Raw genomic sequence first — 12,592 nt, forward strand, 5'->3', positions numbered from 1 at the left:
TTAATTTAGAAATACTGTGTTTTAATAACGTCAGACCTTGTGGCTCGAGATCTAATTAGACCAAAAGTCTTCACGTATAATTGTACAGTAAGAAGATACGTAGGTACAACATGACCAACTTGGATAAACCCTAGTGTGAGTAGTTATTGTGTATCGTAGGCAAGACAGATGTAGATGTGTTTACATTGACCATGTAATTGTGCAATTATACATTTCAAAAATAAATTTGCTCAATGGAAGTGTGGTAATTCAGAAAAGAACTCTTGCTTTTTGCTAAAAAGTTTTGGCACTATTAAGAGGTATTTTTTTCGGTCATATCAAAATTGGCTTATTTTGCAAAACTCTAATGGAAACACTTTTGAACATCAGATGAGTCACATGTTCAACAACCGGATGTTACCAGTGGTGGAAACCATGAAGAAAAAGACAAAAGTAAGTAGTGGCAGGATGATGGCGCAACATATTTTTATCAATCTATTGTGTGAACAAACTTCACGTGTGATTTTAATTTAGTATCTTGATTAATTGCAAAATTGTATTTTAAGGCATTGCTGGAAAACTGACAAAGTTTTGTGCATATTTGTAATGAAAATGCAGCTATTCTACACCACTCATAAAAAACCCAAAACTTCCTGTTGGAGAGAAATTACAGGATACTCTCCAACACACAAAACGATCCCGTTTCAATCACGGCACATTCTGTGACATGGAGAAATAAAAAGATAGCAGCAGACAGGCTTATCTCTAAACACTGGCAGCTTATAATGAGACTGACTTGCTCTGCAGCCAGCGGTGGAGCGGTGCTAGCTGACAGCCTCTCGGTCCCTCCGTGTCAATGAGGGGGGGTTGGAAGACTGACAGCCGGGGCCAAGCGCTTACAGATGTTTTCACACTCCTAATACACACCGCGCATACGCACACAGCAGCTCTGCTTCAAGGTTCACTTCAGCTGTGGGAGGGAAGATGACGAGATGTATTTGAAGTCTTGACACATGGAAGAGATACAGTATTGAGCTGTGGTGTGTTGGGGCTTATAAGTGGTGAGTGGGCGCTTCACAGAGAGCCAACTGAGAGGAGGACGGAGCTTCAGGCCATCAACATACAAAGGGAGAATAATTAATTACAAAGATTTGGATTACATGTATAGATTGGAGATGAACACGTAAAAAACTCTAGCTGAATTTAGGCAACGGATAAATCTGACTTATAAAAAACTGGATTAAAAAGTAGAACAAGAGTTTAAAAGTCAAATTTATTTGTGCAGCACATTTCAGCAACAAGGCAGCTCAAAGCGCTTTATACCATAAAAAACATCATACAGTAACCAATTATGAAACAAGTAATAAACATTACGTTTGCCAAATGCTGTCATCAAAGTCATTGAGCAAATATATTTATCAATGTTCCATTTATTACATAACAAAAGTAGCAACTTTAAACAGGTGAGTGTTCAGTCTTGATTTAAATATAATCAGTGTTTCAGCAGTTTTGCAGTTTTTGGGAAGTTTGTTCCAGATTTGTGGTGCATAGAAGCACCACAAACCACTGTCACACTGTCAAATTCCCAAACACTGTTTATGTGTGCTGACTGAAGGTAACTGCTGCCTGTCTGAATGCTAAATTATCACTTGAGAAATGCTGAAGAGCTACAAAAGGTCACATAAGCTCATCTATATTCTTAACCTATAAACTGGTTTGAAACATACAGATCTTCACTCACCGTCTAGAGATATACTCACTATAATTCAAATGAAACCAACTTTCAAATGTAATGTAAACTATGACTTGTTTTTTCATAATGTATTTAAAAAAAGCCCGGATGAAAAAGTTGGGATTCAAAATTATTATTATTTTTTTTTTTTATCATAAAACACCCAAAAAAGCATCTAAATATTAAAAAACATGTAATACATGACAATGGACACCCATCTATTTACAGTTCAGTGCTTCTTTTTTCATAGAGCATTTCTAATATATTTGAAAGAAAATGTATCTTGGGAAGCTTAGCATGTGGTTTTTATGCACCAAAGTTCTGGAACAAACTTCCAGAAAACTGCAAAGATGATGAAACACTGAGTTCCTTTAAATCAAGGCTAAAACCCGCCTGCTAGAATTGCTTTTGATTACTAATCAGTGGAACACTGACCTACATATTTGATGTATATTTCGTGGCTGAACAGTAGGAAAGCGGGTGGGGAATTTGTCCCGTCAGGCTGTCAGTTCCCGAAACCACATACACACACACACAAACAAAAACAAACTGGTAAAAGCGCATGCGGAGTCAGTCTGACCCTGCTAGATCACATACAGAGTCAAAAACTATTGGATTCCAAATAATCTCATCTCTTAAGACGCAGGAGGGTTAAACACCAGGGCACAATGCTACACAGTGCTGGCATTTGCACATCAGCCAATCCAGGAGCTCCATTCATATTCTTTGTCAATGCTATTGGCTGAACAACCAAGAGCAGAGAGAAGGAAGACTGTAATGTTAGTGCCTGCAGTAGTTTCCAAAATGTGTATTAATTCGTATTAAAGTATATGTGGAGTCTGAAGTGAGCTATTAAAATATATAGCTATAAGCGTTTTTAGAGAGGATCTCAAGTATTTACGGACTTTAACTATTCACATACAGCTGTGGTCCTCAAGCCTCATGAATATCAGGGGTCAATTGTACTAAGTATCAATTATTGTGTTAGGAGATTCACAACTTCCTGATTTCCTACTTTTTGTGCATCTGACCCCATAAACCCCATAACATAGATGGAGCAGCCCATCTTTATGAATATAGTAGCAGAAAGCCACCCAGGCTTGGTATTCATCTGTTTCCTGGGCCACTTTGATCTCCTGCACCCTGAGTCAATTAGTGTGGAAGTAATTCTGAGTCTACTTGAATCTCATATTAATGTTGCGTGTCTCTGTGTCGCTCCTGTCGCCACGGATCACTGACTCATAAACACGGCCAACCAGCGAAAGAAACTCCACCATTTCATCTAAACTCGGCCTTCTCCTCCCTCTAAGGTTACAGGAAGTCATGCGGCCCGATGATAAATGATTGTTTTTTTCTTTCCTCTCCATGTGAGGCCAACCTCACTGATTACTGATGTAGAAAATCTGTTGCGTTTAGGTTGAAAGAAATGTTGCACCTCATGAATGTCTGTTTTTTTAGTGTCCTCCAGATCTACTGAAATTAAATGAACTTAATTTATGCTCACAGTTCCCGATTCTACCAATGAAAATTTTAGAGAAAAATCTAAAAAGTTTAGATTATTTTTTTCCACTGAGTCAAAATGAGATGACTCTGTGAGATATATATAATGAGATATATGATTGGCTGCAAACAGTAAACAAAGAGAAATTCAATCTCTACTGTTTTTGTAGTCCACTGAGAGTTCTGTCAAGCCCTTGAAAAATTTAAGTGCTGACAGTGTGTACGCCAGCATGGCTCCGTTTAGCTAAGATGGTGACAGTGTGTTTTCTAAGAAGTCACCAGTGAAAGCTACTGCTGTGGTAATTGCTTGTGTTTCACAGCAGAGAAATGAGTGACTCACTGGACTCTCCAGAGGGAGAAAAGGCACTCTGCCCCTGGTGAGGATCTGAAAATAATTAGCTAAACAAACCCAGCAGAATGGCGGCACGTTGGACACACGTGCAAGAAATCTGAGTTCACACACAGCTAAGCTGCAGGTTTCAGCAAATGAAACTGAATACTTTTTGAAACCTTTCTAATGTTGCATTAAATGAAATTCATCCATCCATCCATCCATCCATTCTCTAACATGCTCATCCCTAATGGGGTCATGAGGGGTCCTGGTGTCTAAATCCAGCGGTGAGCAGGTGAAAGGTGGAGTCACTCTGGACAGGTCATCAGTCCATCACAGGGCATAACAGTGATCCAAGTAATATTAACTAAAAGCAACTCTAACAAATGGGTTTATGGCCTGGATTTAGAGGAACTCCATGTTTCGGCTGTTTTGCCATTTTATGGAAATTTGTTCTGAATTTGTGGAGCAAAAAAACTGAATGCTGCTTCTTAGTTAATTTGGTGGACTTAATGAATAAAAATAAAATTCACATTTTTCAGTATTTGACCTGCTGATCCTCAATAAGAGCCAATTATGGTAAAAGTGGCAATTTTTTTTTTTTTTTTGCCATACTTTGTTAAATTTACTTCCACATATCTGTGGTGAATGATTAGTGACAAGAAGGAAATGGCAATTATTGGATGAATGAGATTCACTGAGAGATAAAAAAAAATCCTTAGTAATTACTGTCTAAGCGGCACATAGAAAAGAACTGAGATGAACACATTTAAAAAAAGGCCTTCTGTCTTCATTTTAATCCTTATTAATCAGTGTCAGATTTATTTTATCTGATTTTGTAACTCGATTAAGGCCGGCCGAGTCCACAGCGAGGCAGTCTGATGGTAGCAGGTGGACGTCTGTGGGCGTGTCTCTGGGAGCAGGTGGTGGGAGCGCGGCAGAGTGCTGTCTGAGTGTCTCAGCATCTATGTGCTGTATATCTTAATGTCACCACAGATTAGTGGCGTCATTCTGAGATGAGTGTTTCATTACAGCAGGATCATCATGGCTTGTCCTGTTAACATGATGCATGCTATCACCATGTTATCTAAAAAAATGGATAACATGCAAAGCATTCTACAACATATTCTTGTGAGTGTCCTCCCCTTTTACTTTATGCTAATAATATCAGATTCACTGTATGTATAAGAAGATATTATTGCTTTTAAAAAAAAAGAAACATAAAAAAAGCATTACTCCAACGGTAGAGATAATTCAACATATAGGCAATAATAATAATGATGACAGCATGTATTTAATCATGATGTAACACATTAAATCAGGAGCAGTTGCTACTTCATTTTTATAGACTAGGACTGGCAAAAAAAGAAAAAAAAAACATCATGGTTGCTTGCTCATCAAACATGCACCTTTAATATAAAGTTATCTTAATTTGTGATGCTCCTCTGGTTTACGCTCCTCTGACTGTCCATAGCATTTTTTCTAAATGTGTGTGATGTTTTTTTCATTCATATCTGGGTAGTGAGGACATATTTTCTGTTTGTTTTTCGTTTTGTCTTCCTTTCTATTGCTCTCAGCTTGTATCAGTTTGCTGTGTGAAGAAACTGAAAAATTATGATGGGCTAAAGGATCAAAAAACAATCTCTTGATCCTTTTCCTGCCTCCTTGCCCTTTAATTTCCTTGTAAAGAGGGAAGGGGTTGACTGATCCCAGGCTTTACAAGTCTGCGGCCACCTTAATCATTTAGACTTCCCCCTGCTATTCACCAATTAACCCTTAAACTCCTCAGCCTCCACAACTACAGTATCTATCCATCTGTCAATCCTATGTTCCTGCTCCTGCTCTCCAACAACATTCCCCATGTGGGCTGTTTCACCATTTCACTTGCGTTACTATGACTCCATGTTAAAAGTTTGAGCAAAATTGAAAGAAATTGTAAGGCCCACTCAGACCCATTCCTAGGAAAGTTGGAGGATCTGTGATGCAACAAGCACGAGTCACCTTACTGTGTCATGTTAGCCGTCTCACTAGTATGATGCAATGACTCTGCATTGATCCGTGTCATACCGCTCAGTGGACACAAAGCATTAGAGTATTATAGACCATAATGGATTTCTTTTCGGATTCCTTGATTTCTAAACTGTACAAACCCTTTTTTTCACACCTCGAGGTACAAATGACCTTCATCTTGTTTTAAGTTTAGTTCCTTAAGAGAAAAACTTAAAACAAAAATAAGGTAGTTAAAGCTTTACGCAACTGAACAACAAAACAGTTTGCCAAACAAAGTATAAGGATGTAAGCAGTAAAACAAACTGACTCAGACACAGAAGTTATTCTGAGAAACAACAGGGGTTCACATTTTCTAATATAAAGGCAAACAGAGAATAACAATGCATAATTAAAAAAAAAAACAACATGAATCCCCAGAGAATATTATTTACATTAACCCTTATTTACCATATGGATATTTCTATTTCTAGTGATCTGCAGCCTTCGTACCTCAACCCTCCACCCTCTGATCCTGCTATATGACTCCGTCAGTAATACCCATACTAAGGAGAAAATATAGCAGCTTCTAATCGGTAGCATAATAAAACTTCCAATGGTTAGCAGTACAATTAAATCACCTTTAAATCATCAAAGGCATCATCTCAGACACAAAAGGTCATCAAATTTTACATTCTTGTTTCAGTTGTTTATTTAGTTGTACCAAGGTGTTTGCAGGTTTCAGCAGGTCAAATGTATGACTTTTTAAAACATTTTTAATGCCAACATGAATAAAATTATAGACTGTACTTTTTTTCCCCCACAGAGATTCCCTAGCCTTGTTTCGATTAGCACCAGAAGTGAGCCAGTGGCAAAAATAAATGTTGTCCAACCAACTGGCAATAAAGTTTTCCTTACCCATTATAGATGCAAAAACCTAGCCAGCTACCTAGCTGAGTAGCTAGTAAGGGTATATTAGCAGGTAGTTATTATGAGTGAGAACCACCTCAAGTCACAGAATGGAATGAAGATGTTTTTTCTGCAACTCACACTTCAGGGTGACAGAAAAGTCCCACGAGAAAAAAAAAGAACGACTTTTATGACTTTAAATAGTCCTGCCATTAGATAACTGAAGAACTGCTTTTAACGCATTATTTTCATGAATAAGCCAAATCTTCCTTTTATATGAATTTTAGACATTTTAAGCATGTGCGGATAACTGGTGTACATGTACAAAAGAAAACTCATTAATATAGTTATAATAACTGACTCCTATGATAGACACACTAATCAGTTTTTTCCTGGTTCCTAGTTTCATTACTTTCTGGTTCCGATTCTTGCAAATTTTGATGACAATAAAACAGATTTTTTTTTTTTAAATGTCTACAGCCTCTCTAATAGACATGATGGTTTGTATCCCATAGAAAAGGGAAAAATTACAAGATGGTATTGATTTTTATACATGAAGCTCATTGCTGTTTTGTAAACTTAAATGAATTAAAGCACCTGCTGCTGATTTTTTTATTTTTTTTTTGCGCTTATGGATGATAAATAAGCAGAAATTGTTCACAAGCAGATCAGTGTTTATATCCAACTGAATGAAAATTGATGAGTGACTCTTTACATTTTAATCCTAATCCATTCATTTCTACTCCCTGTGTGTGATCTGCGACCAGATTTCACACATATGTTATATGCTTGTTAGTAATCTGTCTGATAAGTAATATAAAGCTCTGGAAAAAAATTAAGAGACCACTTGAAATGATCAGATGTCAGATTTTACTTTTTGTAGGTACATGTTTGAGTAAAATGAACATTGTTCTTTTATTCTATGAACTACTGACAACATGTCTCTGAAATTCCAAGCAAATTTGTTTTATTTATTTGCAAAAAATAAGAAATGGTCAAAATAACAGAAAAAGATGCAATGCTTTCAGACGTCAAATAATAAAAAGTAAACAAGTGCATATTCATTTAGAAACAACAATACTAACATTTTAACTCAGAAAGAGTTCAAAAATTAATATCTGGTGGAATAAGAGTGAGGGTTCAGTTCAGTGTTCTCTTAATTTTTTCCAGAGCTGTAAACCAACACCAACAAAGCACACCAAGTCTTACATTTTACTGCACTTTCGACCAAATGGAAGTTTAAATCAGACTGTTGTTGTCCTCAGTGGTTTGGTTTTAATAGACATTCCTAAAGAACACCGAGTACTCAGTCAGTTTCTGTTATAAGATGAACTTTGAGGTGAAATTAGCATTTTCCTGCTATTTGAGCATTAAAATACACACATTTGCAGAAAGTTGAAACTGTGAAAAGACAGATCAGTAAGAGACGTTTCTGGAAGCAAATTAAAAAACAAAGTCAAAATTTTGCGAAAGATTTGCTCTTGTGGATCTAAAGAGAAAAAAATCAGCCAAAACTAAAAGTGAGTCAAAACAGGTCAGGACATTTTGATTAAGATGTTCTGGAGATCTAAACTCAAGCAGACCTACTTGAGTTGATAGAAAGTTTATCACCTGCTGCGCAGTGCTCAAAAACTTAAGCCGGCACAACAGAGTGCGCCGGATCCAAACAAGGGAATAACACCGCCATCTAGAGGCCAGACTGGCTCCCACACTTGGCTCGGAGCTGAAAAATGCTGGTCATGCTCTTTTGAGTTTCCCCTTGCTCACGCTCTCTCCAACATGTGGCTCCAAGCAGGCAGGATGACAGAGAACAATCAGAGAAACCAGCACCAGAACGACAACACGCACGCACACAGCCACACGGCGTCTAAGGCCTTTTCATCTGCTGCTTGATGAGACTCTGAACTATAGCTCCCCATGCAAGATCTCTTCCAGCCCACATGCAGGGTGAGAACAAGAGGAGAGAGTGAGGATAAACACTTCTTCACACAGATAAAACTCTTGAGAGGACTGTGTGCGTGCATTGATGTGTTGGTGTGGGTGTGTGTGTTGCCGCTCAGGACAGAGAGAACGCCTCGGCGGTCTTACCCAGGATGGGAGCCAGGCGGAAGATGTCTGACAGACGTTTGTTCCCCGGTTCATACGGAGACTCCTCCAAGAAGTCGTTACCTGCAACCAAAACAAACACATGAGACACAGCTGCATACCAACACCCAACTTCCTGGTGTGTTTATCATTTCTCATGGGGGCAGATGGGGGGTGGCGGTTTGTGTTGGCCTTCATGTGACACGGGTAATTTGGGTCAGTCGATTTCCACGCTGGCACACAGCCACACGCTTGATTAGGCAGGTTGGTCAGCTGCATTGCACAACTAGAAGGAGGCAAGGAGCTGGACGCTAAGAGCAACACTTCAGGATGCCACAGACAGCACCAGGCGGGGGAGGGTGAGGGGGCAGTATGCTTCATTAGTTGCAAGGGATTCAATTCAGGAGGTCAAGAAGTAACTCAGCTCTCTCAAACGAATCAAAGGGGGATCCTGATTCATTTGAGAATGAGTGTATTTTGTTCTGTGCAGTGTTTTTGTGAGTTGTTGGGGTGTGGGTCATTCAGGGTGTATTCAGTGTCCATTTGGAGGTCAGATTTGGATCATAGAAGCAGGCAGATAAGGGTGGAAGTTTGTCTCTCCTTCATTCATCACTGCTTAATAGATGATGTGGCTCTAAGCAGTAACTTTGCGACTCCTTAGGGCCCCCTGCTGGCACTTAAAGTAGGTGAATCTACCCAAGAAAGATTTCTAAAGTACATTCCCTTAATATATATATATATATATATATATATATATATATATATATATATATATATATATATATATATATACAGAGAGAGAGAGAGAGAGAGGGAAAACCTAAATGATTTTAAAGGTAGACTAACAGACTAATATTTTATTAGTTATGCACTGATCAGGATTTGCCAGGCCAATACTAATTTCCTGTTTACTTTGAGGTCTGACCTGTAGAAGATGATAAGATGATAATATGCTGCAGGGTTTCTCAATAGAGGGCGGAGTTATAAACTTGGGCTGCACTGATAAGAGTTTTCTGGCATAAAATGCCTGACCTGCCGATTTCGATTTTGGCCGATACCAATTTTTTTGTCTGAAAAATAGGTAAATATCGCCACAAAGTGGAAAAGTTGGTAAAAATGGGGTGACTACTGCTAACTGCACACGTGTAGTCATGATTAGTGGGCGGATCTGCTGATTTTCAGACCTTTGAAAAGGTACATAAGATTGGTTTGCTATGTGAATATGGGCCGATCTCCCAAAATTAAGGAAACATGGACTGATTTATCGCTGCACCTCTCTTATAAAGCCAATAGAAAAGGAAGAAATTACAAGATTACGATGTCTTAACCATAAATCCATATTCCTATAACCTTCAATACCAAAGTGTTTAAAAACATGTATGTTGTTGGATATTGTGTTCTTGCAATTGTTAGCTTTGATGCATTTAATAATAGAGGAGAAGTTTGCTTTTCAAAAATCAGCTGATTCCAATCTGATCACTGTATCTTTACATTTAAACAGGAATTTGAAGATTTCTGCTGCCAATCTCCCATGATATCTGTTAGTAGACTGAAAAGTATTAGTCTTTTTACTTTATAGAGAACAAACCTCATCAACTCAACCCAAATACATGTTAACTACAATAAAATTAGTTAGTTCTCAAGTGATCAGTCACTCTTCCAACCTACAGGATATATCAGACAAACTGTAGAGTAGGTCCATTTTTATAGCAGAAGGGAGTGTACCAAACCGAAGCCTCTGTGGGACTCCTCTCAGAGAAAACATGACCTGCATCAGATTTTACCAACATGTCTCCACTCAGTGGCGCCACCAAAGGGGGAGAGCAGAGGGGTCAGCTACATAACTTCTGAGAATTATATCGACACATTGCAGCACCGATATACACCTGTAGCTACAGCACACAGTGGCCTGTTAATTTACCAGCAACTTAAGCTAACCTGAGTACTTACAAGCTTCCTCTTACAGACTGAGATAATAATGTCTGTCAATCACTTTGAAAAACTTTTTTGTTGTCTTTATCTTTGTGTTTTCTTTCATTTTTAGCTTCCTGTCATCAGATATAATTTTTCCGCCATCATTTGACGCCCTTCTCGCGCAGCGCCCCCATGCGTCTATAATGCATACCAATTTTACGTCACTGGGGTCCAGGGAGAATAAAGCATCTCTGTATTTCCAAATTCATTTTAATCTAAGTACTAGCATATCAATTTATCAGAATTTTGGTATGTGGATACTAAAAACACAAAAAATATTTTAAAAGACCTTTTAGGACTGTTTGTTTGTTTCAATGAAACCTAAATTTAAAGTTAAAGTTTAGGTCTAAAAAAAATCTGGAAAGGGTTTCGGTTCTGGTGTGCCATCCGAGGATTGTTAGTGGCTGGTTTATAGCAAACTTTGTGAAGATGCCCGGGACTCAACAGTTCTAAATATACATAACAGAGAAAAAACAACAACAGAACTTTCTCTTTTATTTTTGTGAATAGCACAAACCTTGTAACGTCTGATAGATCCCCCAGTAAATCCGCAGGCAGTTCTTCTCCTTCTTCATGCCCCTTTTGCACCGGCAGTTGTACAGCGGGCTCTGCTTGAGCGCCTCCATGGCGCTGCGGCACTCGTCCCTGGCCTCCACGCCGGCCACCAGGCTGAAGTTGCTCACCTTGGCACCGGTCACGCACTGCCTCATGGTGCGGTACTTGGTGCTGCACGCCTGCTCCCGCAGACACTGCTCGCTGGCCCGCACGCAGTCCAGCCGAGAGGCGCCGGCGCGCAGGTTCTCCTCCGCGCAGCTCAGCACATCTGGAGGCGGAATGTACAGTGAAAATAAACCAGATGTAAAGAAAATTAAAAACAAAAATCTATAAAGGTTTGGTAGTTTATGTGGCAAACATTAACAGCTTAAAGACTTTAAAAGCAGCTTTTTAGGGATTAAAACATGAAGCTCTAGGTCGCAATTTGTTTGCTTTAAAATCAGCTTATCTGATTTAAGAGAGGTTTGTTTTTTTGGAACAGTTTGGAAACCTTCTCTAATAAAATATCACCTCTTATTATTGAAAAACGAGCCCAAAGTTGGTTTTCCCCTATAGTTAAACTTACCTAAAAGAGGCAGAAAATATAATAGCGCGAAGATCATGGTGTCGAACAACAACCCGCGTCGAAAGAGAATGAAAGGAACTCAAAAGCGACGCAGTTTAATTCCCAGAGAAGTATAGAAATCCATGGACCAGACACGGCGTGCGCTCCGCTGTGGAGAACAGATCCCAGCTCGACTCATACGAACAATAAATCCCCCCAAAAAGGAAACCAAAAGAACAGGGAAAAAGTGTCCAGCTTCTATCACTTTTTTAGTATTCGCAACTCAAAAGCTTTTTGAGTATTTTCTTTTTTCGTTTTGTTTTCTCCCGCTTTCCCGTTCGGACTGGTCCGCTCAAACGCAGCGGGACACAAAAGACTAACAGGATCAGGAGATCCGGTCTGACAGCGTGCGTCCTCCCCGAGTCCAGCCAGTAGGATGCTGCTGCTGCCGCGCTGCTGCTGCGTCTGAGCGCACAGCCAACTGGAGTCCCGCCGCCCGTCTCAGCAGCAGCAGCAGGGGAGCGCCGGCTTCTACACCCTCCCCACCCTCACCCCGCTCTGAGACTACATCAATCATATTGCAAATTTACAAGAATGCAGCTTCCCATCACTACTGAACTCATTCACATGTAAAACTTTGATAATCAGCCATTTTTTAATCCCGTTTTTCTGGCGTTGATCGAGTTTAGAAACACGTGTTTTACTCAGATTCTCATGAGAAGGAGCGTGTTGCTTCTAATGTTGAAATAAAGCAACCTTTGGTGTAGGCGTGTGCGTGTGTGTGGGTGGGCGTGTGTGTGTGTGTGTGTGGGGGGGGGGGGGGGGGGGCTGCAAGAGGGCAAAGTGCACGACCCCAGGGCTGCTTTATTACATGATGAATATAGAAACATAAGGAGTCCGTGGCGCCTTGGACAAGTCCCCACCTTCATAGTAACAGCATGGAATTTAGTCCAACTGGGTTATGAAGCGCATTTAGAAACAAAACATGGTTGAGCAA

At 39.5% G+C, this 12,592-nt stretch overlaps 1 protein-coding gene across 2 annotated transcripts in view; it reads right to left on the reverse strand.

The window, feature by feature from the left end:
* LOC116713329 (GDNF family receptor alpha-1-like) overlaps nucleotides 1-12,100 on the reverse strand; it is a 127,964-nt gene extending 115,864 nt beyond the window's left edge. Inside the window, exons 1-3 of one of the 2 annotated variants that reach the window (XM_032553462.1) lie at nucleotides 11,617-12,100; nucleotides 11,014-11,319; nucleotides 8,526-8,606 (exon numbers count right to left, since the gene is read on the reverse strand). In XM_032553462.1, the coding sequence (XP_032409353.1) occupies nucleotides 8,526-8,606; nucleotides 11,014-11,319; nucleotides 11,617-11,653 (424 nt within the window). In that variant the 5' untranslated portion in view covers nucleotides 11,654-12,100. The remainder of the gene's footprint in view (nucleotides 1-8,525; nucleotides 8,607-11,013; nucleotides 11,320-11,616) is intronic. The other variant, XM_032553463.1, reaches the window with a different exon arrangement.
* Between the last annotated feature and the right edge of the window lie 492 nt (nucleotides 12,101-12,592).

This window comes from Xiphophorus hellerii, chromosome 22, assembly GCF_003331165.1.
Source record: "Xiphophorus hellerii strain 12219 chromosome 22, Xiphophorus_hellerii-4.1, whole genome shotgun sequence".
Lineage (NCBI taxonomy): Eukaryota > Metazoa > Chordata > Actinopteri > Cyprinodontiformes > Poeciliidae > Xiphophorus > Xiphophorus hellerii.